The 24094-nt window shown below is 36.9% G+C and overlaps 1 protein-coding gene and 1 pseudogene across 9 annotated transcripts in view; both read right to left on the reverse strand.

The window, feature by feature from the left end:
- Positions 1–1634: 1634 nt before the first annotated feature.
- On the reverse strand, positions 1635–8173 carry LOC113097372 (SKI family transcriptional corepressor 1 homolog-B-like; annotated as a pseudogene).
- Positions 8174–11915: 3742 nt separating this feature from the next.
- LOC113097373 (dual specificity mitogen-activated protein kinase kinase 5-like) overlaps positions 11916–24094 on the reverse strand; it is a 56325-nt gene continuing 44146 nt past the window's right edge. For 7 of the 9 annotated variants that reach the window (XR_003288834.1, XR_003288831.1, XR_003288830.1 and 4 more), the window contains 2 exons: positions 18805–18850; positions 11916–13365 (listed from right to left, as the gene is read on the reverse strand). Coding sequence is in view for 2 of the 9 variants with exons in the window: in XM_026262619.1 (XP_026118404.1) it covers positions 14010–14093; positions 18805–18850 (130 nt within the window). In the remaining 7 variants the exon portion in view is untranslated. The other 2 variants (XM_026262619.1, XM_026262618.1) reach the window with 2 other exon arrangements.

Genomic DNA, 24094 nt, shown 5'->3' on the forward strand with positions numbered 1-24094 from the left:
TGCCCTGAAGCTCATTAATTTATTTTAGTATGACAATAGGTTTAAACTATATTACCATTATATAATTTTTAGTCGGAATTAACTAACACACACACACAGATATATATATATATATATATATATATATATATATATATATATATATATATATATATATATATATAATATATATATATATATATATATTCAAATAAATAAGCTAAAGGGCACTCTATCCAGATCCGTTCAACACCAACAAAAGGAACAGAATGGCTGCAGTATCCAAAGTGCCTGGGTTTTATTTTAAATTAAGCAGACATGCAGGTAAATCATTGACTGTTTTACTTGTCTTGCTGCTGAAACATTGAGGAAAAATATTTTTTATTGATTTTTTTCTTTACTGAATTTCCAGAATTGTTACTACCCCCTGAAACATCTCATACAGAGATGTTCTGGCATAAATAAATCCAGAGCATGCACAAGTCAGTTTGCCCAGATAAAAATAAATAAGTGTAAAATGTCATAGTTTTACTAAACAAAGTGGTGTAACATGAAAAACATATAGTAATAATAGCTTTGTAATAAACCACACAAATTACAGTATTTTACTTTAGATTCTAAAGTACAACAGGTGCATGGTTAAATTATGAGCATAGTGGAAATATTCATAAGGTTCACAAGTCACACTTCAAACAGATCATCAAGAAACACATGCTGGGTTTAGTTCTTTATTATTTTTATAGTATATTTGCAGATAATAAATCACAAATAGGCATAAAACTGTTCTTATATTCTAAAAATTGCCTTGAAAAGCTTTACATTTATGTTGTGTTCTCTAGTTATTTATAATAATTTTTGTTCTGTATGTTTGTAAAAGGTTTATTATTGTTGTCATTATTATCATTTTATAATCAAACGAAGTACATTGTCTGTAATTACAGACCATTTGTATCTTTGAATAAGCAATGTGCAATGTCTGTTTTCACCACTAGATGGAAGTGTTGTATTTCTCAACAGAAATAGACTCCGATACTCTTTTTTGGGTTAGTGCGTTTATAATGCACTTTAAACAAAAGGAAATAAACAAAAACTACTGAGCAAGTTTGCAGTGTTTGCAGAAATATAGACTAATAAATATAGACCTATATTAAAAAAATAAAAATTAAATAAAATCTGTAATATGGTGAAAGGCAACAGTGTTTTCATGAGAAAACATTACTGTTTAATATATATTTTTATCTTTCTGTAGGGTAGCTTATGTAACCCGGGCGTTAGCCTATTATCCCGCAAATGTTTTTCCAGGCATGAATATCAGATGAGGTCAATACAGTTTCTGGAATTTGGTGGCCTAAAATAGACTATTTCATGTAATCTGTGATAATTAAATACTGTACACTCTCAGAAATAAAGGCACAACAGCTGTCACTGAGGATGTGCCTTTTCAAAAGCTAGATATTTGTACCTAAATGGTAACTTAAAAATGCATATTAGTATTTAAAGTGTACATATTAGAACTTAATATAGGTACAAAAGTGTACCTTTTGAAAAGTTTCCACCCCAGTGACAGTTTTTGTACCTTTATTTCTGAGATTGTAACAAAAGTGTGTTTGAAACACTGTGTGGAGATATTTTGGAGTCAATACTTGTGGCTTTAACTGAACTTTTATTGAAGAATGAGACAAGAGATCATATTATTTTTGAAAAACGAGAGAAAGAGAGAGAGACTCCAGATGAGATTTCATTTGAGCACTTTCATGTGGCATAACAACTTTAGTGGTATTCTCAATTGTTTATTTTAGAAAAATATGGGATAAGTGCTTGTTCAAACTTTGGTTCGTTTTACACTAATATGAAATACAGCTGATTTTAAATCATTTTTGTGTTGATTCATTTTGGATAGATAAGTCTGAAATGCTGCTCATTTAAAGTGCTTAAAATAGACAATACACAATAAATTAGGGATAGCACGTCAGTGAATTCATTTAGAGTAAAACAAATACATGTAAAAACACATAAATACATAAATAATGATAATCAATAATTCCAGTTTAGGAAATTTCACATTATACAGTTCATTGCACATTGCCACATCTTATGTAGGCTATTTGTATTGATTAAAAAAAATTCAGCTTATTTACAGGAGTAACAGCATAATTATTAGAATGTTTCTTGTCATCCTCTGGTTTCTTTTACTGTTTTCATAAAGTCATCCTTCATCCACAGTGGCATGTTCAAACGCCAGTGAATAGCCTTCTTGATGGATAGTGATTGAGCAGTCCTCAGGCCTCAGTGATCGCTGTGCATAACTTGAACCTCTCAAACAGAGTAAGTGGAGAATTCCTTTTCGGGGAGGTTTACAGATGTCACTGGGATCCTGGGATGCAGCTGTAAGTTAAGGTGGTAAGAGGGGTGGCTTGAATGTGCAGGTCCCTGTGCAGTGGCGTGGAGTGAGCATTTTGCAGGAGAAATGGTGAAGAGCGTCGTGAGCTTCTAGGGAAAAGTTTGATTTAGATCCATGAAACACAGCACAAAGGAAATCTACAGCTAAACCTACAGATTTTTTTAATACTGAATCATGCTACTTTGTGCAAATATGTCACAATGACATGACTCACAGTATGATGTATGTCTAATGCTTGAAGATTAGAAAGTGCATGAAGATTCGATCAAACTTTTATTTATATGTACTTTTTAAGTACATTAATAAAAAAGAAAAAGTAGCACTTGCATATTTCTTTTGTAATTCTTTTAGAATAATGTAACAAAAAAAGTTGATGGTTATGTTTCTAAATTACCTTTAAGCTTCTGCTGAATTGCATAACGAGCCTTTCTCTCCTGTTCCAACTCGTTGCACAATGTGTCTAAATAAAATAAAAAAAATTAATTAATTAATAATTTGGGGTGGATCGTAAACATTAAATGTTTCTTAAATTTCCTGAGACCTATATATATATATATATATATATATATATATATATATATATATATATATATTTATATTATGTCTGTATGAAAGTATGCAAGTGTTACTTTTTCTAAACTCTCCTTTTTTCTTTTGACTAGTGCAAAATATGGGTTACTGTACCTCGTACAATCTGCAGCTGCTGGACCATCTCCTCTCGATAAGACAGTTCCCTCTTCATTTGATCCTGAAAATTATCTGTTAGAGTCAACACGTATTATATTACCTTAAGTAATAAATAGAAGAAATGATATAGCAAATTAAAGCATGATGTGAATATATGCATCTCTTAATTACCTTTCAAACTTTGAAATTCCCGTTCCAGTTTTTTTCTTAGCTCCACTTGCTCCAAGAGCTGCTTTTGTAGCTCCTCTGTGGAAACCGACAGAAATAACACCATTTACCATATCACTGTGACTTTTAATCATCACACATATCCCAGTAGCTTCTTTTGGAGAAAATGATTCCCAGTTTTTTTTTAATCATGTATTTTCACCCTCTGTTTGGTTTTCCTGTCTAATAGCGCTATTTAGGTTACTAAGGCTAAACACACGGTCCCCGTGTTCTCAAGCATGACATTGCAAAATAATTAGGACAGTTGCCTGAGGGGTGTGTGGAAAACGAGCCTGGCAATGTGGATCGTCTGCAGTTCAAGGACGATTCTCAGTTAGCGATCACACGCATTTTTTCAACGCATAATGCGTGTAAAATGGAGAAACACTGCACACAAAGAGCTATTTGCCTTAAAACCGATATTTCATTTTTCTGTTTTTAAACATTCTTAAAAACCAGTTGGATGCCTCTATTTGTAATTTATCACGTTATCTTGTGTATAATCTATCGTTTTAAAACCCTAACCCTAACAATGGAATAACACAGCTTAAATGTGTCCATAAAATATCTAAATAATTACCTTTCGCCATATTGTCGATGTCTTTCTCGAAATTAAATCTGTTATCAGTACTTCTAAATGTAGCGTCGCCTGCCACAGAATAAAGAAGAAATAGACTATAGACTATTACACTGAATTTTAAAGATGATTTATTTTGTGTATATCATGTGTAAACACTCACACAGACAGGACAGTGATTTTATGGCTACTCACTTGGGCTCTCTGTGCAAACGCTTGTTTGATCCGAGCATGATTTCTGTGATTCACACTCGTCTTCAGAAGGGCTGTTGTTTGAGATGTGTGAATCTAAAGAAAAATATTGTTGTCAGCAGGCCACTTATTCAGAGTGCAGAATTAAACATAATTTATAAAGGCTAGTAGCATATACTCTATAAAATAGCCTACTAATGAATTATACATTGGGGGAACGTTTTCCCAGTCATCTCAATAGCAAAACTTGTCACAGTTTACCCGAGTTTACCCTTTTTTTTTCTTCTTCTTCTTCTTGTTTCTGTAGTCTTACCGTTTGTTTCAGGTGCGCAGCGAGGAGGTTTGGTGGCCAGTGTTCTCTGAAGAGATGCTCCCTCCGTTTCATGTGAGTACACCTGCAAAAAATTAACCAAGCTTTTCAAAAATAAATGCAACCCCAATTACGCATCATTTTCTTCAGACAACAGACTGCTTTTAAACTCTTCTAACGATCTACGAATATTTGGCAACATCACGCCAAATTGCTTGTAGGCTATTACAAGGTAAATTCGGTCAGATGGACTGACAAAGAGAATCATTTGCACACTATCCACAGGGGAGCCCTTACCACAAAGCACCAATAGCCCGCGGGAGACGACAGAAATGACCATTCACTCTAAACATTTCATTTGCTATAATTACGCGCCGCTGGGTTCTTTTTATTTAGATCGTTCTACGTTAATAAATAGAATATAAATTATCTGTATCCATAACAACATAAATTGTTCACAAATAGAAAACTGTGAATGTGGAGTCCATAGGCTCATAATTATGCATCATTACTCTATTCATTACATTACATTAAAGACTGCTGTACAAGTGCTATTCTGGACAAAATGACTGCTTTTATTTAGTATGCTATTTTGTTAATTCAAAATAATTTTAGGCTACTTTTACTTTTAATTATATGTAGCTATTTATTTTAGGTTTTAATACTTGATATTGATTTTGAATGGTTTCAGTGCCATTGAATATGACAGTTTGTGTGACTCACTTCGTAAGCAATGGCATCCTTTTTCTTTGCCACCTCCTTGTTCTGCTTCTGATCAGTGTCTGTCCGGTCATCGTCCGGCTGCGGCGTTTGACTGTTTTCCCTCACGGGACTTTGTCGATCATCCACGGAAAGTTGTATAGACTCCTCATCCTCAGGGATTCTGTGAGACTCCACGTCGACATCTGGATCTTCACCGCTGTCCTCACACGGAGAGGCCGATCTGTAGCTGGAGCTCTCGCTCACAAAATCTGGCGACAAATGGCCAGGATGAGTTCCGCTGTACGCGTCCCTGTTCCCGTAAAGTTTAGCTATGCTCTCTGCGTCTTTAACGACAGGTCTGAACGCAGAAATATAGCTCAGTTTTCTGTGGGTGCTGGGTTGCCCCTCATTTGACCTGGCCTCGTCCCCAGACTTGTCCTCGTCGTTTCTGAGGGACTGCGAACTGGAGCAGCGCTCGCTGTCGAACAGACTGTCTCTAGGTGTGTTTCCTCCCCGCTCACTTTCTGACAGGTCTGTCTCTGTGTGTCGGCCACCCATGAGCTCCGTGTGTGGTTTTGGTTGTGCTGGTTGATAGGAGGAGAGCGGCAGGCTGCCCGCGGTGGGCCAAAACATGGGGAACGATGGATAGATACCGTCCTTTGCACCGGGCCAAAACACACCAGGTACACTGGTCTTATTTTGCTCCCCAACTCCATCGTCCTTCTTTTGACACAGTCCAAATGCTGGGAAACTATATGGATGCGGGAAGATGGGTGGTGGGATCTTCTGAAGCATGCCGAAACTCTTACTAGGCACGGGGATAACCGGGTAGTTACGCACGCTGCTGGTTAAGCTGAGGTTCCCACGTTCGTCGTCGCAGCGCAAAGTTTTGTGAGGAATATCAGGGGAAGCGGTCTGCGTGATGTTTCTGGAGGCCTGCGGTTTAAGCTGGGAGGACATTTCTGATCCATGCCCTGGCATTGCCCGTTTCCGGCTCCCGCCGTTAAACATGGCCTTGACGTCCTCCCACGCGTGACAAAGGTCATCAGACAAGCTTTTGTCGGCGAGTTTTAGATGGCGTCTCCATGAATTGAAATTGGCAGCGTCCGGCTGTGTGTATTTAGACTCAGGTGTGCGGTGCGAATGAAATATAAATTTGTTGGGCGAAAAATACATATTGCAGTAGGTGCACTTGATGCATTTTGCCCTGGAGCTGTTGTACCTCGCAGGTATGAAGCTTCCTCGGCTGCCCCAGGCGCACTCGTGGGAAACATCGAATGCAAAATTCTCGGGTAATTTCGGAGGGTTGTGAGCACCGAGGAAGGATTTGCAGAGGCGCTCGGCCTCGCGTTTGGTGATCATGCCACAGCGGCGCGAGGAGATGGGCATCGCCCCCGCGCGCCTCAGGATCTCCAGCTGCACCGGCGTGCACTGCACACACGTAATTCCAAGCGCCACGCGGTCTGTTGTGGATTTCGTTGTAGCTGTAGTTCTTCAATAAAGTGTTGGAAATCTGCGCCAAACACAGTCTCTCCTGACCGTCGATGACCAAAGAGACGATGGGCACTCCGTACAGCACAGTCTCACTCACTTGATTCGGCTTCAGCGAGCTGCTGCTGGAGTAAGGCTGCAGTTCTTGCTTTGAGGTGGGGGAAGAGCAAACATCTCGTCCCGTAGAAAGCTGACTGGGTATCGACTCCATTCCTGGAAGTCTGTGGAGAAATGTAAAATTACACTTCAATTCAAGAATTCAATAACAACTTCTGAGATATGATGTGGAATTATTAATGTGTGTGTAAGCGTTATCCTAATACAAACACATTATTATTATAATAATTACTAGTATTTTTGTTACTGTTTTTATTATGAATGTATTATTAGTTTTTAATATAGGCTAAGCCTACAACAGTATCTAAAAAAGGCTGCCTATTTGCTATAGCTACAATTTTGTCTGTCACATTTGTATTTTGTTTAATCCTCGATATAATTACTTTTCCAAGATTAGAAATTATATTTAAAAATTACAGTTTTTACAATAATTTGAATAACCATTTTAGCATTGTATTAAAGACTTTACTGTTAGTATTTTTAGTTAACACTTTACGTTTTAAATGACAGCTTTAGGCCTGCTAAATAATATTTGAAATGAATATCTCGCTTTTTAGGTTGAGAATATTCCCGGCTCTAACGCTATCCCTAAAAGCTCGCACTCTCTGACCTGAGAGCCTGCATCATTGCTTAATGTCTCCAAATCGGCTCAGAAGCCGGAGCGATTACTTAAAGGCCTCTTACGGCTCTTAATACGCAAAGGGGCAGAAGGGAAGAATCTTTTAGCTACTCCAATGAGCTTAGCAACGAGGAAAAGAAGCAGTAAGCCGCTTTCTGTGTAATTACACAGCCTATGTTGTTCGACTTTGATCTGTTAATAAAAGTCTTATCATTTATAATTAAAACATTGCGCAAGGAGCTGTTATATTTTAGTCCTACACATATATTCGTTTGCTAGATGTATCCGTAATTCTTACAGCTTTAACGATGCACAATTAGGCTATTCTATAGATTTGTCATATTGTTTTGTATCAGGTTAGGTCTGTATCAAGTTAAACAATTAGCCTATATTTCCTAATAACGGATCTGCGTATTTTAAAACACTACAGACTGGCCTTTCTTTCTTCTTCAGACTGTCCTAAACATTTTTACTAAAAATAATTTTTGCAATATCAAGCGCGCTAATTTACAAAAATATATACGCTGATTTTTATTTTGATCAACTTGTAAATATAAAAAGAAACCTACCTTTTTTATCAGGAAACGAAGTCGGATGAGCGAGTGTGTTTGCGTCAAATTAACAGGCCTAAAACAAGGACAAAACGTCCGTCTGAAGTGCGTGATGAGAACTGCAAGACTAGATAAAGACTCTCCTCTCAGAACAGCTTTAGAGTTTCCATCCCACTCAGCTCTCGTGCGTGGTGACGGGAGCGCGAGCCGAGTGACCACATGGCAGTCCCGGAGCTCGTGCCTCTTCTTAATAGGTTGTGCGCGATCTGCTTCAAGAGAGGGGACGCCAGAAAGAATAAGAAGGCACACCCACCGAGATCAAATCCGATTCTGGTATTAACCGTTTGCTTCCACTACTCCAAAACAAAGATCACTTCCAATTTATAATTGAGCTACTTCTACAGGCAGACTTACAGATAGATAGATAGATAGATAGATAGATAGATAGATAGATAGATAGATAGATAGATAGATAGATAGATAGATAGATAGATAGATAGATAGATAGATAGATAGATAGATAGATAGATAGATAGATAGATCGTAAATCATAAAATCAAATAAAGACAAATATCCCATTAAATGCAGGGCACTATTGCAGCTTTAGTGCTTTTGTCCGAATATTGCGCATGTGCGTCTTATTGTTTTTGGACTAATAAGTTTCCCATGAATTTTACAACTCAATAATGTTCATGTCTGAGTGACACGTCGAGAACCATGCATTATATCATTATGGATTTGCATTGAACATTTCCTCCAGGCTAGTGTCCGCAGGCCATGCAGTCTAAACTGCTATTAGTGGCTCGTGGTCATCGCATTTTACGTCACATGTCTCCCAGTGAATGATGCACATTTGTTAAACACACCAGGCAGTGAGAGCGGCTAGCGTGTACAAACAGTGATATACCAGAGCAATGGACTGAGGTAAGTGGTGCAACCTTATATGACCGTATTAACTATTTAAAACATGATCAATGACCTCCAGTTAACCCCACTAAGTCTTGACGTAAAGATATCAATATTGAACCGGGCAGAGTTGTGCTGTCCTCTCTAACATTCGACAGCGGATAATATGTCATTCTCAGAAATGTTTTGGCGATGTGTGCAGGCATCACCAGTCACGCGCTTCAGTGCCCGCGTCTCACACTTAGGAGGGTTTGCAAAGACAGACGTTGGTTGAATATAATCAACGTAGTCTGTGTTAAACAACTGATATAGGCCTATTCACCTATTATTTTTGTTAAAAAAAAATCCAATTCATTTAATTATCCCAGCCTGCGTCTATTGTATTACCTTCCGTCATTCCTTGAGGTGTCAGGGCTGTGTAAAGACAGACCTGATTAAACGGTAGTTAATTATATAAAATGTTAACAATTACCCGGAATTAATTAGTTAATAATGTCCAAAAATGCCTTAGAGGGATGGTTCTTCTTAGCAGAGCGATTACCTCAGAACTGCCTTCGAGCTAAACTGTGTTTTGCGTTGAGTGAACTTAAGACATATGGATAGGTTGTATTATTGGCTGTCTGACACAAGTAGACTAAACGGATGCGTTTTTATTACAAACTATATTACAAAATGTTTGAGCGAAAAATAAACAAATAAATAAATTTTAAAGCATACAGTCAGCTTATATCGACAGAGTTGAAAACAAATGGGAAAGTTTTCAAATCTGTCAAGCGATGCTCAGCTGACCAAGGGGCCAGTGCCTTAACCTAATTCATTATTAATAGGAAGGGAAACTTTAACCAGATCTGCCTGCTCGTGTCTCCTTTCACAACCAAGAAGCTTCGTTCTGGCCCAACAATAATTACAATTTTATTCTGTAATTATTCCTTTCTTGTTAATTATTTAGAGGTCAGACTCAGTGCAGCATTGTTAGTGTTTATGGCGGGGAGAGAGGGGCTCACATGTCCTACAAGACTGGATCATCCCACGAACAGATACAGCTACACAACAACCGTCTTTAAACAAGCCACCCTGCCATCATTTAGCCAGACCTCTGAGAGGAATATCCCTTGTAATGCACGTCCATTTATCACCTCAAAATACTGAAAGCACTCCTATCAAAAAATGTATTTATAGTCATTTAATATGTGGATATATTATTAATGTTATTAATGCATTAATAAAACGTTAATATAAAATTAATATTTAGACTATTAATTTTATTACCGACAAGGTTGCTTTGTGTTAAGCCTATTGTGCTCAGTAACCTCTCTGACATGCTATTAAATAATCAATGATTGTTTTTGCATAACGGTTGAATCAATACGATAAATATTGTGTTTCAGGACGACATATGCCATTATTGGCTCATTAATATACAAGCTATTCTATTACACGAGCATGAGTAAACTAATTAAAGAAACTTTATATAGGCCAGTTGCTGAGTAAAGAAAGCCTTTTCGTATAGCCCATTGCACAGTTCTTTTGCATTGCATTATGATTAAAACATACTATTCAGTTTTGATAATGCGCTGAGATTCTGTATAAATATATGAAGTAAATTGAGTAAAATAAAGGCTCTCCCTTTATTTTATTTTTTTTTTCTGTCAGTATGGTGACAAAGTGTTCGGACAACAGAATAGACAAAACTAATTTAGTGAATATAATTTGTAATAAAGAGTTTAAAAAAGGTAGGAAGAAGCTCATTCTATTCAGAGAACGGACTAACAAGTTCAGATAACAACTAAGACGGAAACACTTCAGATTTAAACCATGTGTTTTCGAAAAATACGAGATGCTGTCGTGGAGGTCATTGCGAAGATTGGCACATAAATCAAAGGCAGACTAATTCAGCAAGAGAGGTTTAATAAACGCATCAACTGAAAAGAAGTGTTCTACAGTCGCCGTTATATCCGCGCAGTACAAAAGCACGACCCCAATAAATTTGACTTTAGCGCGAGATCAATCAGCTTCTCTCATATTGATCTCTGTCGCCTTGACACCCCCGAGTCGCCTGCCGCAACCTTTTTGTTTCGAGTGAAAATAACGTTTCGATTACTGTTTTTATTAGGAAAAGATTGCTACAAGAGGTTCGCCATGGCCTGAAAATTAAGTGGTGACATTTTAATTACTAGACATTGATAAAGGAATCTTGGTAATGGCTGTGAACAGGTCTTTCGGTGCTCATCCGGGTCTCGCGCTAATCGAACTGGACTGCAGGAGAAAGGTCACATTAGAGCAGCAGTATATGGGCCCCAACAGCTAAAGAGGAGGAATACTGAGGGCCTTTAGCTGCTCGGGCCCATATACTGCTGCTCTAATGTGACCTTTCTCCTGCAGTCCACTTTGATTTGACTGGTGTTTCACCATAAACTTTCATTTATATACTATATACATATAGATCACAGGCAAGCACACTCTTTAACATTATTCCATCTGGATATTCATTATGCTCTTTGTATTGATCACCGTAATGTTACATCCGATGCATGGTGCTATTGTAAACATTAAGGTTGGCCTGTGTAAGTGAACACTAAAAGTGATCCGGTTCAATATGCACTCATGTGGACAGGAGAGTGACTCCGACCTCCGTATCAGATTCCTGTCCTCCTCATTGTAGTCATCCTGTATGGACCCCGACACTCGGAAAACACTGGACCAAAACTGCATCCCATGACCGCTAATGAAGTATGTGTAATCAAATACCATCTTTTCAAACACACAAAGTGTAAACTATGTAATGCTGATCATCTGAGGGATAAACCTAAACCTAATCCAGAGGAGTATCTTTAAATGAATAGTGTCTTTGAAGATGGAAGTAGGTTTATCATTCCATACTAAATTATTTATCTTATAAATAATTTAAACAGGCCTCAGAATACAGACAGCCAAATGTAAATACATTTATGAACACAATGAATGGTCAAATCCATACAGTCTTGCATTGCTGAATTTTATTTAGAGATAATAACTCATACTGCATATTTATGCTTCAAACACGATCCCTCAAATGGTCCAGAATGGTGTGCTATACGAGCACCAGCATCACATGTTTTGTTCACAAATCATGTAAATCTATCTTGTATTATTGTGAAAAACATGGAAACCCGGTGAAATGCAGACAAATGAAACAATGAGATCTGAAAGGTTTTATTGCGAAAAAAAAAAAAAAAATCACCTTTATGTGCAAACCTCACCTCAATTATATTATAGGTAGTCACATGGTTGGTTTTGTTGCTCAGATTTTTTTTTTTTTTTTGACCAACTGTCATTATAATCTAAGAAATTAGTTCAATACAGTTGTACATATTAAAAAATGGTTCAACAAACGTAATATAGCTTCAAAAAATCTAACAATGCAACATTTGGTTTTGGTATGTGACTACATTTTAAGAACTATACACATTCTCCATTACATAAAATGCTCTACTTCCACTTGCACTCTTCTTCCGCAGTCGTCTCCACTGGTGTAATAACATAAAATAAAAATAAAAACTCTTACTATTATCTATGTTAAAACAGTTGTGCTGCTTCATATTTGAGGAAACTGTGATACTTTTTTCAGGAAGGTCAAAAGAACAACATTTATTTGAAAAAGAAGTCTTCTGTAATATGGTCTTTACAGTCACTTTTAATGCATCTTTACTGAATGCTGGAAAAACATCTTAACAGACCCCAACTTTTAGAGCACATAAAGCTAAAAGTGTATAAAATTACCTAGAAAGAGAGATTAAGGCAATGCACAAATCAAAGGAACCAATTCCCATGAACCCCTTTAATAAAGTTATCAGCGGGGCTTATGCTGGATGAGTGCAAGAACAAAATCTACTGGGCTCTCATGTATCATTCCCATCGGCTGCTGCTGAACTATCTAAAAGCTCATCCTCCCAAGCCATCCACTGCCTTCCATCATAACAATGCATCACATTTTTCCATCTTCAATGTTATACTGCCACAACTGTTTTGGAAACTCTTCAAAAAGTGGCTTTTAAAACAACAGCAGCATGACTTGCACTGTAGCAGGGAGCAATGCTTGACACAGCCCCATATATTTAAAAACCATGATGATTTATGACGTGCCCACACTGTTTTGGCAAAGCCAGATTGTTGCTTTAAGTACAGACAGAGACAGCATTTTCACTCAAATCCAAGTGGAGTCGAGCAAGCAACAGCCCCCCCGCAAGGATCTTCTGCCAAAACATTTACTTTGGAATCTGCACAGACCGTGAAAAGAAACCCACTGCAGAAGAACAAAGTTAAAGCTTTGCATCAATGCAAAGCAACATACATGGTTAAAATCCTGATTTGCAGCTTAATCTGCATTCGACTCGTAGCAGTTCTCTCACCATGCACCACTGAACTCAAGGTTGGGAGGAGGTGCTCTATGTGAGCTGCTGCAAGATCAGCTGCTGCTTCTCTAGGTTTAGTGGAAGAGTAAAGTGAACACCAGAATTCCATCCGGTGCTGCTGCTGTTCACATGAGTCTCTGTGCTTGCTTGCTTTTGCGCTCCTCTAGACTGTACACACCCACATGGACACGACCTCCATGTTGCCATCATTATATTGCATGACAAAGGGGTGGTCCTGTATGGAGGAAAAGAAAAGAAGAAAAAAACATGGAATGAAGCAAATAAATAAATGATTCTTTACTGATACATAACAGCAATATAAATAATTAAAGTTGAGTGAACAACAATTACGTTCACTTGTTCAGACACACCAAAATGAAGGACTGTACATAGAGTAAGCACATCTTTCTGAAACGATACATCTCACGGTGGTGTGCCATAACAATGAGAAGGACAGATACAGTTTATAGCTTTCTGTTATGTTCATGTCAAGGTGATGCCAACTGATTTTCTAACAATATTTTCTATATTCAACATGAACATGAGATGAACAGTTAAAGAATGAGCAGCGTTATTGAGCGTTAATGATTTTTCTGCCGCAAAGCGTCTCAAGTATCTCAACTATCGTGGATTTAATAATAGTTCAACTTTTTCGAATCAGACACATCTTTCTCATTAGTAAGCAAACAGAAGTTTCTTAATCTGATGTTCATTTGATGATGACTGAACACTTTCGATGATCTTCTCATACTCTTACACCACTACAGCATCCTCTCTCAACGAGGACAACGCTCTACCATCAATCGTTCTGTCCTCTTAATGGTGAGCTCTGCCTGTGCCACAGAGAGGGCAGTCCTGAAGGGCCACCCATCTCATCAATCACACAGCCTGGGCAGTCATATGCAGCTCTGCTTCTACCTGCTCAGGTGAGGCTCTGACCCCAGCGATAGCCTGCTTTCTGACCTGACAGAGGAGACCAGAGAGAATGGAGAGAGTTCATCTCATAATTCTTCAACTGTGGGCACTTCTGGCCCATGCTTGATCTTGGAAATGAGTCTTTTAAAACACACTTTTTACACCTGTCCACTAACATCAAATACATGCATCACAACAGAGGTTCGTCTATCTTTTTTTCCCTTAAAGTGTGTGTATATATATATTACCACCACATTATGGCTTAATAGTACACTGTGATGGAAATGACATTTTAAATAGAATTCCAACTCCCTTGCCTTGCTGTATTTCAAAGCTTTAGTTTAGTGTCCTAAATGCATAACATTTAAACAAAAGTTGAACTGGAAATGACAATAAATCCAACAAGACATTCAGAGATGTTGTGTCTCTGGTAATCAACTACACTAACTTAATAATAATAATAATAAAATAATAATAATAAAAAAAATCTAAAGGTTTATTTCGGTATTTAATTTGTTTAGATTATCATTATTTTAAATGTAATAATATTTTTGTTGTGGATTTTCATATTTCTGACAAAAAAATTATGAGAGCATCATATTTAATGTGGTATTAATATAACAAAAACAAAAACGTTGTAATAATCAGACATTAAAGTGGCTAAGGTTAAAGCAACAATCAGAATCTATAAGAACATGAACAAATTTTAGTATTTCTAAGTTATTACGTTTTTTTAATCAGTTTTTATTGTTGTTTTTTCAATTTCATTGTCATTTTAAAGTTTTTGTTATTTTGTTGTGTGTTTGTTATTTTTTGCTGTTTTTTTATATACATCTGTATATTTTATTCATTCATTTTTATTTTAGAACATAAAGTTAAACGATATTAAAATGAGAAAAGTTGCTTTGGCAACTAGCTAAAATTATTTTTAGTATTTTAATTTAATATTTTAAATTTACCTGTATATTTGGTTTTATTTTATAAGCAAAAAAAAAAAGGTTTTATTTTTAGTTTTAGTTAGCTATCCCTGTGTGTGTGTTTGTGTGCTGGAGCATGCCAGAAACAGGACCTCCATTAATTAACCCACCTGCTGCTAACTTAGCACACTTGCAGAGTGGAGAGGTAGAATAAATACTGTTAGTTAGGTCATTATCATCTCCCTGCTTTACCTCTCTAACACGTGAACAAAAAAAATAAATAAATGGGAAAATCTCATTTAAAAGTGTGGCTACATTAATCACAGCCCTATATCAAAGTGTGATAATCACCTGAAATCTCTATTAACGTAAAACTGCCAAACCCAGGGGAAATCTCACCTCTCTCTTTAATTGTTTTGAGTCTGTTAAAAGCTTTTTAATCTAAGATTAATTTATGCAATTTTAAATAACTCTACATATGATTAATAAGCTTGAAAATTAAAAGGAGTCCAAAGCAATTATAACAAGTGGTTGGTCATCACCTCATTAGAATGTGTTGGCGAACAGCGACAGCTCAATGTAATGTGTGTCATTGTGTGTGTGTGTGTCATTGTGTTTGTGTGTGTGTGTGTGTGTGTGTGTGTGTGCATGCACAAGGCCAACATTGAAGCCGAGAGAAAACACGAGAGAGAGCGAAAGTAAAGAAGGAGAAAAAGTTGGAGTAAAAACTAGGTATTTTCAGATTTGCATACTAACGATCCGCTCCCACTGGACACAGGACAATGTATATGAGCTGCTGGACAAGATTTCATAAACGCTGATCTTTTAGTTCTGATTCTTTTATTTAACTAATGAAACTATTACAGTTGAAAATGCAATTGCATTATTTTTTGCATACATTTAATCCTTAAATATTCATTTCAGGAACAGATTCCTTCCATTAATCCTTAATGTAAACTGAAATCATTTAGAGGAATCAGAACAGAAACTGTTAAATTTTCATTTCTTATATTTCTTTAAAACACAACCGCATGCAAAGTGACATATCAATCTGTGAAAACTGCCCAAGCTGGATTAAACTCAAAACTGCAATTGATTGATTTATTCTGATGATTTGGTCTCTAACATTTGACCAAGTATTTGTGGGAAAGAGAGTCCGGCAGCTTTGAAGACCCCCGTACTCAGGGGGGTGGACGAGAGGCAGGGAGGGCAGACAGACACAGTGTCAGAGAGCTAAAAGGGTAGGATTACCCTCCAGGGAGTTCAAGAAGCTCCTCAGCGTGCTAATGTGTAAACAAGTCATCAGAGCGGTGTCAGAGGGCTTTCAAAGCCTGTTCTCATCCGAATCCCCACGGCACAGGCCGCTGGCATTCAGCGAGACTGTGTCTTTTTAAGAGTCGCTCCCATGGGTCTTAAAACATATGAACATAAGCCATCGCTCCTTAGCTCATCAGCCTGCGCAATCAGGAAATGTGGCTATAGGAGCATTGTGACAAATTTGGTAAATTTTGTAGGACTCTTTCAGCTTTTTGTCCCTAGCTCATGCTCATATCTGCTGCAGCTGAGCCCCCTGTGCAGCCCACAGGGAAAGGGGGGATGACAGAGGCCAGGAGGGGACAAAAAGGTGCTAAAAGGCTGAGTGACAATGTGAGGGAAAGATGTCAATCACTGCACTGTCAAAGCTTTACATACACAAGCATATAAAGAGAAAAACATATTTCTGGCTCGGTAGAATTAAGTAAAAAATTAAAAATGAAAAATTTCTTCACATTTTTTTTTTAAATAGAGTAAACCGTTAAATACATGAAATATTATTACAACAAAAATAAACTGTTTTTTGTTTTAATATATTAATATTAAATATAGTTTATTTCTGTGATGGTAAAGCTGAATGTTCAGCATCCATTACTCTATTACTCTTCAATGTCACATGATCCTTCATAAATCATTCTAATATGCTGATTTGGTGCTCAAGAAACTTATTATTATTTGCAATGTTAAAAACATTTTGTACTGCTTTTTTTTCCTGAAACAGAAAAAAAAAAAAAAAAAAAACTTTGTTCGTCTTCGGAACACAATTCTTTTCAGAACTCCGTGATGACTAGAAAGTTCAAAATAACAGCATTTATTTATTATGCAAAATTATAAAAAAGTAACTTCATCTGTCTTATGCAAGGGTCATGTTGACTGGACTATGAAGACTGGAATGGTTGCTGAACATTCAGTTTTACACATAAAATAGTAATAAAAAAAATCTGACCCCAAAACAAGTAGTGTATTAGATTAGTCAAAAGACACAGTGATGTGTGTTTTAATAACACTGGTATTATCCAGACATCTGATATTAAAGGATGAAGAAGATTTCTCATCTGTTCTAATTATGAGTTAATTGCTAAGCATCACAGAAAGTGGACACTGTCTGTGTATCACTGTCCTGAAAGAGTCCAACTAGACAATGAGTGAGCAAACACTGAAGATATCACACTCATCCTCTCTGCAGCAGTCAGATCTCTGAGGATTGCGCTGTCCGTGGTACTGAGAAAATCCAGCTTTTATAGGCTCTGAGGGCTAACTTCTGTGACAGTGTGAGTAGACACCCGATTACATGACTGAAACTGAGATTACATCAGTCCAGCCAGTGGGGGAATGTGAGTTGTTCCAAATGGCCAAAAAATAAATAAAAAATGCATGAAGAAAGAATAAAACTTTTTCTAAACTGAGTTTTTGAGTTAATAAGCATAAGAGTCTTTGGACTGATTTCCCACACACAGATTAAGCCTGGGCTAAGACTCCGAATTCCAATGGATAATATGTAATTAAGTCTGAGCCTTAGAAATTAGACAAAAATATTCATAAGTTTCATTTTTGGATGAGGATTTATTTATTTAAATTTATACACTGGGGAAAATGTTGTAATTGAGGTTGTAAGTAATATGAAAATTATGTTTTAGATATGTTTTACAGTCTTACTACTTCAAAATGTCACATTTAATTCAATGTGTTGCCGAAAGAGTGAAAAAATATTTTTTCATTGTATGACATAAATACACATCAAAATGAATTAACCATTAATTATGAATAGTTGAATAGTTATAAAAGACATCATTCTCTTGATTATGAAATTAATATACAGTAGGAGGATTATTTTTTGTGTAAAATTAAGTATGCAGATTCTTTCTTAATTCAGAGAGCTATAAATGCTTAGAAGTGAATCCAATCCCACTGACCAGACATTTTTAATATTAAAATCTTCTTTCAGCCTCTTTCTTTAGATAACTTCTGGATGAAAATCTCAACAAAAAAAAAAAGTTCTCTTCATGAAAGTTATCTTCATAAGTGCTTAGATCACCAAGAACACTAAAATGTATACACTTGTAAACATTTAGAGGCGTTTAATTTCTCAATGCTCAATCATGCACCTTTTTATCCGATAGCAACTAATAGTCATGTGCCACACATAGCATCCTCCCATCAATGTAGAACAAATGCACGCAACACAGCTTTTTATCCTTCCCAGACAGAATCCAAGACTAAGGATTCAAAGGTTACACAACACTCACAAAATTCAAATCAATAGCCTGATGGTCACAGAGTTTACTTGAATGGTTGAATGACAGATCAGTTGAGTATGCAACACAGGACAGATGAAGTTTCCAAATAAAAAACAGAAAAAACTATAAGGTCAAGGTTTTACCCTTAAACAAATTGCCAACAAAAGCCTCCCTACCATCAAATATGCCCATTTACTCCTCCATTCATCAAATGATTAGCATTTCATGTTCTAATCCTCTTGAAGGCTGATTTGGACATGAAAAATGTAAAAGCATGGAAAAGAGACTCACCATAAGATTGTTTGGAGCTAGTCTTTCTTTGGGTTGCTTCATTATACTGTAGGAATAAAAGCAGAAGAGGTCAGTATGTGATTCTGCATGTAGTAATTAATCATCTCCTGTTAATTCAAAAGGATGAATACAAAAGAAGCATGTCAGAACTCCTTGAGATATGATTGTGGAGGCTAAACCTTGACTTACCCTGCTTTGCTCATCAGAATTGGACTGAAATAATTTCTTAACTCATTTAAGGACCTTTTTTTTTTTTTTAAATAGCAAGGGTTTATGAATTAAAGCTTCAATGATACTTGGTATGTATATGCTATGGTGCTAGTCAAAAGACTTCCACTTTTTATTCAAATATTAAACTATTTATCTGCCAATATATTGAAAGTATGAATCTCACAATAACACTGGAGAGCAAGGATTTAAGTCTTTATATAGGCATTTAACCCTTTAAGCCCTGAGGCCATTTTTGCCTCATTGAGGTTTTCATTGTTTTTTTCTGAGTGACACACAAAAATATTGTCAAGAGGTTGGTTTAGTTTGTACTTTCAGTGAAAAATAAAATTCTGATAAATAGCTGATAAAAATGTTAGAAAAATTTGACATTATTGACATTCAATATCTCAGTACAGAAATAAGGTAGGAGGAAAAATCTTTTTTGATGATGCATGTTAGCTATATCGGTTTCATATGTTGTGGTGATAGCATAAAGTACCCAAAAGTTACTGTATTTTGTAACAAAACAGGCCTTTTTGTTTAGCTCTTGACACCCTGCGAAGGAATTGTAAAAACTGTTGTTTTCTGATTGCCATACATAAAAAAACGCCTTATAATTCCGAAACTGTAGCAAGGAGAGTCAAAAGATAGGTATCATCTGATATACATTATTCTATATTTTTATGGGGGAAAAAAATCTTTGCACTTGAATATTCTCTTGCTTGAATTTGAAGTAATGCCTCACTAAGTTTAGTCAAAGCCCCCCAGCTGTTTCTAACATATTAGAGTATATGGTGCAATTTTTGTTTTCATAAATTTTAAAAACAAATATTTCTGTTTATTTGCAAATAACTCCACAGGAGTTAATCATAGTGGCCACATGCATTGTAAGGGTCAGACTCCAAGCTTTCAAATGACTCCTATTTTGTATTGATTAAAGGGATACTCCACCCCAAAATAAAAAATTGTCGTTCCAAACCCATACAAGCGATGTTCGTCGTCAGAACACAATATAAGATATTTTGGATTTAAAAAAAACTGGGAGGCTTGTCACTGTCCCATGGACTGCCAAGTAGGTTACACTATCAAGGTCCAGAACAGTATGAAAAGCATTGTAAGAATAGTTAATCTGCCATCAGTGTTTCAACTGTAATGTTAAATCGACACTAATTCTTTTTGTATCCGAAAAAAACAGGTGTGTTAATACATTAAGTAATATATTTAGATCCAATGAATGAAATAGTCCTGCCCACAGTACACTTAAGAGGGTTTAGAGGGACTGGTCAGCAATCAATAAGAGTCAGAATAATTACATGCATTAAAAAACAGAGATTCTAAGCTTTAAAATGATACCTATTTTGTGTTATTCCATTCAGTGGTTACTTAGTAATTTGATTTTTGTGTGTGTGTGTGTGTTGGTGGTTTCCCGCTGGGTTTTAAGAGTTAAAGGACCTTTTATTTGGCACTGCACATCCCTTTCAGCACCAAGTTCACAAAACAATCCATGTTGAAATGTGCCTCTGAAACTTTTAAGGTCAGAGTGAAGTGATCAGGGACCTTGTGAAAAATCTACTTTAATCGCTCTGTTTGAAAGCATATCAAAGGACTTTATAGCAGCAGGTGATTCACACAGCCAGAAACAGCACAAGACCTGACAAATTCCCACTCTTTAATGAAAACCAGATTCAAGGACTTTTTGTCAAGTACCTGCCATTTCCTCAAATACCAACTTTAATCATGTTCCAGTATACATGGTGTACCTGAAGGCCTTTATAATAACACATCAAGTGTAACATTTAATATGTGAACATGCCTTTTTGTAAGTTTAGTATAGAAATGTCAATGCTTGCAATTGCAATATTGATATGTCGGTAAAGAAAAGTTAACACATAAATGCAGTTATCATGCATCCCAAACTCTTCATTAGGTGACAATACAAATACATTAGTCAGTAATAGATTTTAACACACTATGCACCATGCACTTGCTGGCTTTTATAAATAGTCACAGAGAAAAAGCTGGCCATCAAATACTAATCAACTCAGAACACAACAAACTCAGGAAGAAACACATGCCTTGTTGCTAGGAGATGAGTGTGTATATAAACAATGTGCACTAAAATTGGCTCACAATATGAAACATGTTTGATTTCCTCAGAGTCAGAATGAATGGACTCAAATAATGGCTTAAATAATAGAGTCTGTGACTGTGACCATCACACAAGATGTAGAGGTCGGCTAAAGTCATGTAGTGTATTCCTGCCCTACGTTTAAGTACTAAAATAACAAACTAAAACTCAAACTAATAAATTAAAAGAAAAGAAAAAAGACTAAAAATGTCTCAAAATTAAATGAAAACAGAAAATATAAAAATAAAATCTAATTAGTTAATTATTAATCTAATTATCTATTTGGTGTCAATACACAATCTTTTAAACTCAAGAGGAAGTTTAGAATTCTAACAGTTTTCTTAGGATTATGAACTCAATAAAGAGTAATGCTACACATAAACCCGATTCCAAGTTGGGACACTACAAATTGTGAATAAAAACAGAATGCGATGATGTGGAAGTTTCAAATTTGTATATTTTATTCATAAATGACATATCAAATGTTTAAACTGAGAAAATATTTCATTTTAAGGGAAAATAAGTTGATTTTAAATTTCATGGCATCAACACATCTCAAAAAAGTTGGGACAATGCCATGTTTACCACTGTGTGGCATCCCCTCTTCTTTTTATGACAGTCTGAAAACGTCCAGGGACTGAGGAGACAAGTTGCTCAAGTTTAGGAATAGGAATGTTGTCCCATTCTTGTCTAATACAGGCTTCTAGTTGCTCAACTGTCTTAGGTCATCTTCGTCGTATCTTCCTCTGTATGATGCACCAAATGTTTTCTATGGGTGAAAGATCTGGTCTGCAGGCTGGCCATTTCAGTACCCTGATCCTCCTCCTACGCAGTCATGATGTTGTAATTGATGCAGTATGTGGTCTGGCATTGTCATGTTTGAAAATGCAAGGTCTTCCCTGAAAGAGACGACGTCTGGATGGGAGCATATGTTGTTCTTGAACTTGGATATACCGGCATTGATGATGCCTTTCCAGATGTGTAAGCTGCCCATGCCACACGCACTCATTCAACCCCATACCATCAGAGATGCAGGCTTCTGAACTGAGCACTGATAACAACTTGGGTTGTCCTTGTCCTCTTTAGTTCGGATGACATGGCGTCCCAGTTTTCCAAAAAGAACTTCAAATTTTGATTCTTCTGACCACAGAACAGTTTTCCACTTTACCACAGTCCATTTTAAATGAGCCTTGGCCCAAAGAAAAGTCCTGTGCTTCTGGATCATGGTTAGATATGGCTTCTGTTCTGACCTACAGAATTTTAGCTGGCAACGGTGAATGGCACGTGGATTGTTTTCACCGACAATGTTTTCTGGAAGTATACCTGAGCCCATGTTGTGTTTTTCATTATAGTAGCATTTCTGTATGTGATGCAGTGCCGTCTAAGGGCCCGAAGATCACAGGCATCCAGTATGGTTTTCCGGCCTTGACCCTTACGCACAGAGATTGTTCCAGATCCTTGAAAGTGAAAGTCGTAACATTTGCCAAGTATGTTAACCCATACTCAGAATTGGTACTCTGCATTTAACCCATCCAAGTGCACACACACCAGTGAGAAGTGAACACACCATGAACACACACCCAGGGCAGTGGGCAGCTATAGATCCAGCGCCCAGGGAGCAACTGGGGGTTCAGTGCCTTGCTCAAGGGCACTTCAGCCATGGGTATTGAGGGTGGAAGAAAGCGATGTTCATTCACTCACTCCCACCTACAACTCCTGCCAGCACCGAGACTCGATCCGCGACCTTCGGGTACCAAGTCTCTAACCATTAGGCCACAGCTGCCCCCTTTGGATGATATTATGCACTGTAGATAATGATAACTTCAAACTCTTTGCAATTTGATTGTTGCTCCACTATTTTTCGCCACAGCATTGGGGGAATTGGAGATCCTCTACCCATCTTGACTTCTGAGAGACACTGCCACTCTGAGAGACACACTTCATACCAAATCATGTTGTCAATTGACCTAATAAGTTGCAAATTGGTCCTCCAGCTGTTCCTTACAGTATATGTACATTTAACTTTTCCGGCCTCCTATTGCTACCTGTAGATCTCATGAAATCCAAAATGAGCCAATATTTGGCATGACATTTCAAAATGTCTCACTTTCAACATTTGATATGATATTCGATTGTGAATAGAATATAAGTTTATGAAATTGGTAAATTATTACATTCCTTTTTTACTCAAAATGTGTACAATGTCCCAACTTTGTTGGATTCGGGTTTGTAATAATTCATAATAAATCCCTTCTACTAAAACTATCAGAACATACATCCAGCATATCATTATCATTGTACCGTTAAGGCTAATGTAACAGCATCTCAAAGTGATAAAGGGAGAGGTAAGTAATTATCAATTCTCCTCGGCACAGATCACACCTTAACGCAAGAAAATTAGTCAAGCTGACCCAGATAAGAAATGGGAGGGATTAGAGGGACAGAGCGGCCTACAGAGGGGCCTATTTGGACCATGATGAATTACACACACACACACACAGAGCAGGCTAATAATAGAAAAGGATGTTGGAAGAGCAGCATCAGGCAGGGGTGGCACTAGTGAGCCAGGTGACCTGTTTGTGTAAATAAAGTGTGTTGCAGGTAAACATCAGCTGCTGAACAAATCCCAAAACATCTGGCTTCACCCGTCAAGGCCACAGGCCCAGTGTGCCAGACAAACCATAAAAGAGGTTGGTAGGGAATTCTGGTTTCTTGGGGCATGATCTGTGGAAGGCAAATTTGAGTGCGGATGTGTTTGAGGTCAGTAAACAAGGGACAGATGTTGGGTAAATATTTATTGTTGTGTACAGCTAGTCTAACTATTGTACTGTCTGGTCTCTAGACTAAGGAAAGGCTATTGTGTGTTAGACCACTACTAATGTTATGTGTTTTATACATGGCTGGCTGGAGTCACCATGATTTTTTTAAATGTTTTTGAAAGAAAGCCAATGC

This window comes from Carassius auratus, unplaced genomic scaffold (assembly GCF_003368295.1).
Source record: "Carassius auratus strain Wakin unplaced genomic scaffold, ASM336829v1 scaf_tig00216206, whole genome shotgun sequence".
Lineage (NCBI taxonomy): Eukaryota > Metazoa > Chordata > Actinopteri > Cypriniformes > Cyprinidae > Carassius > Carassius auratus.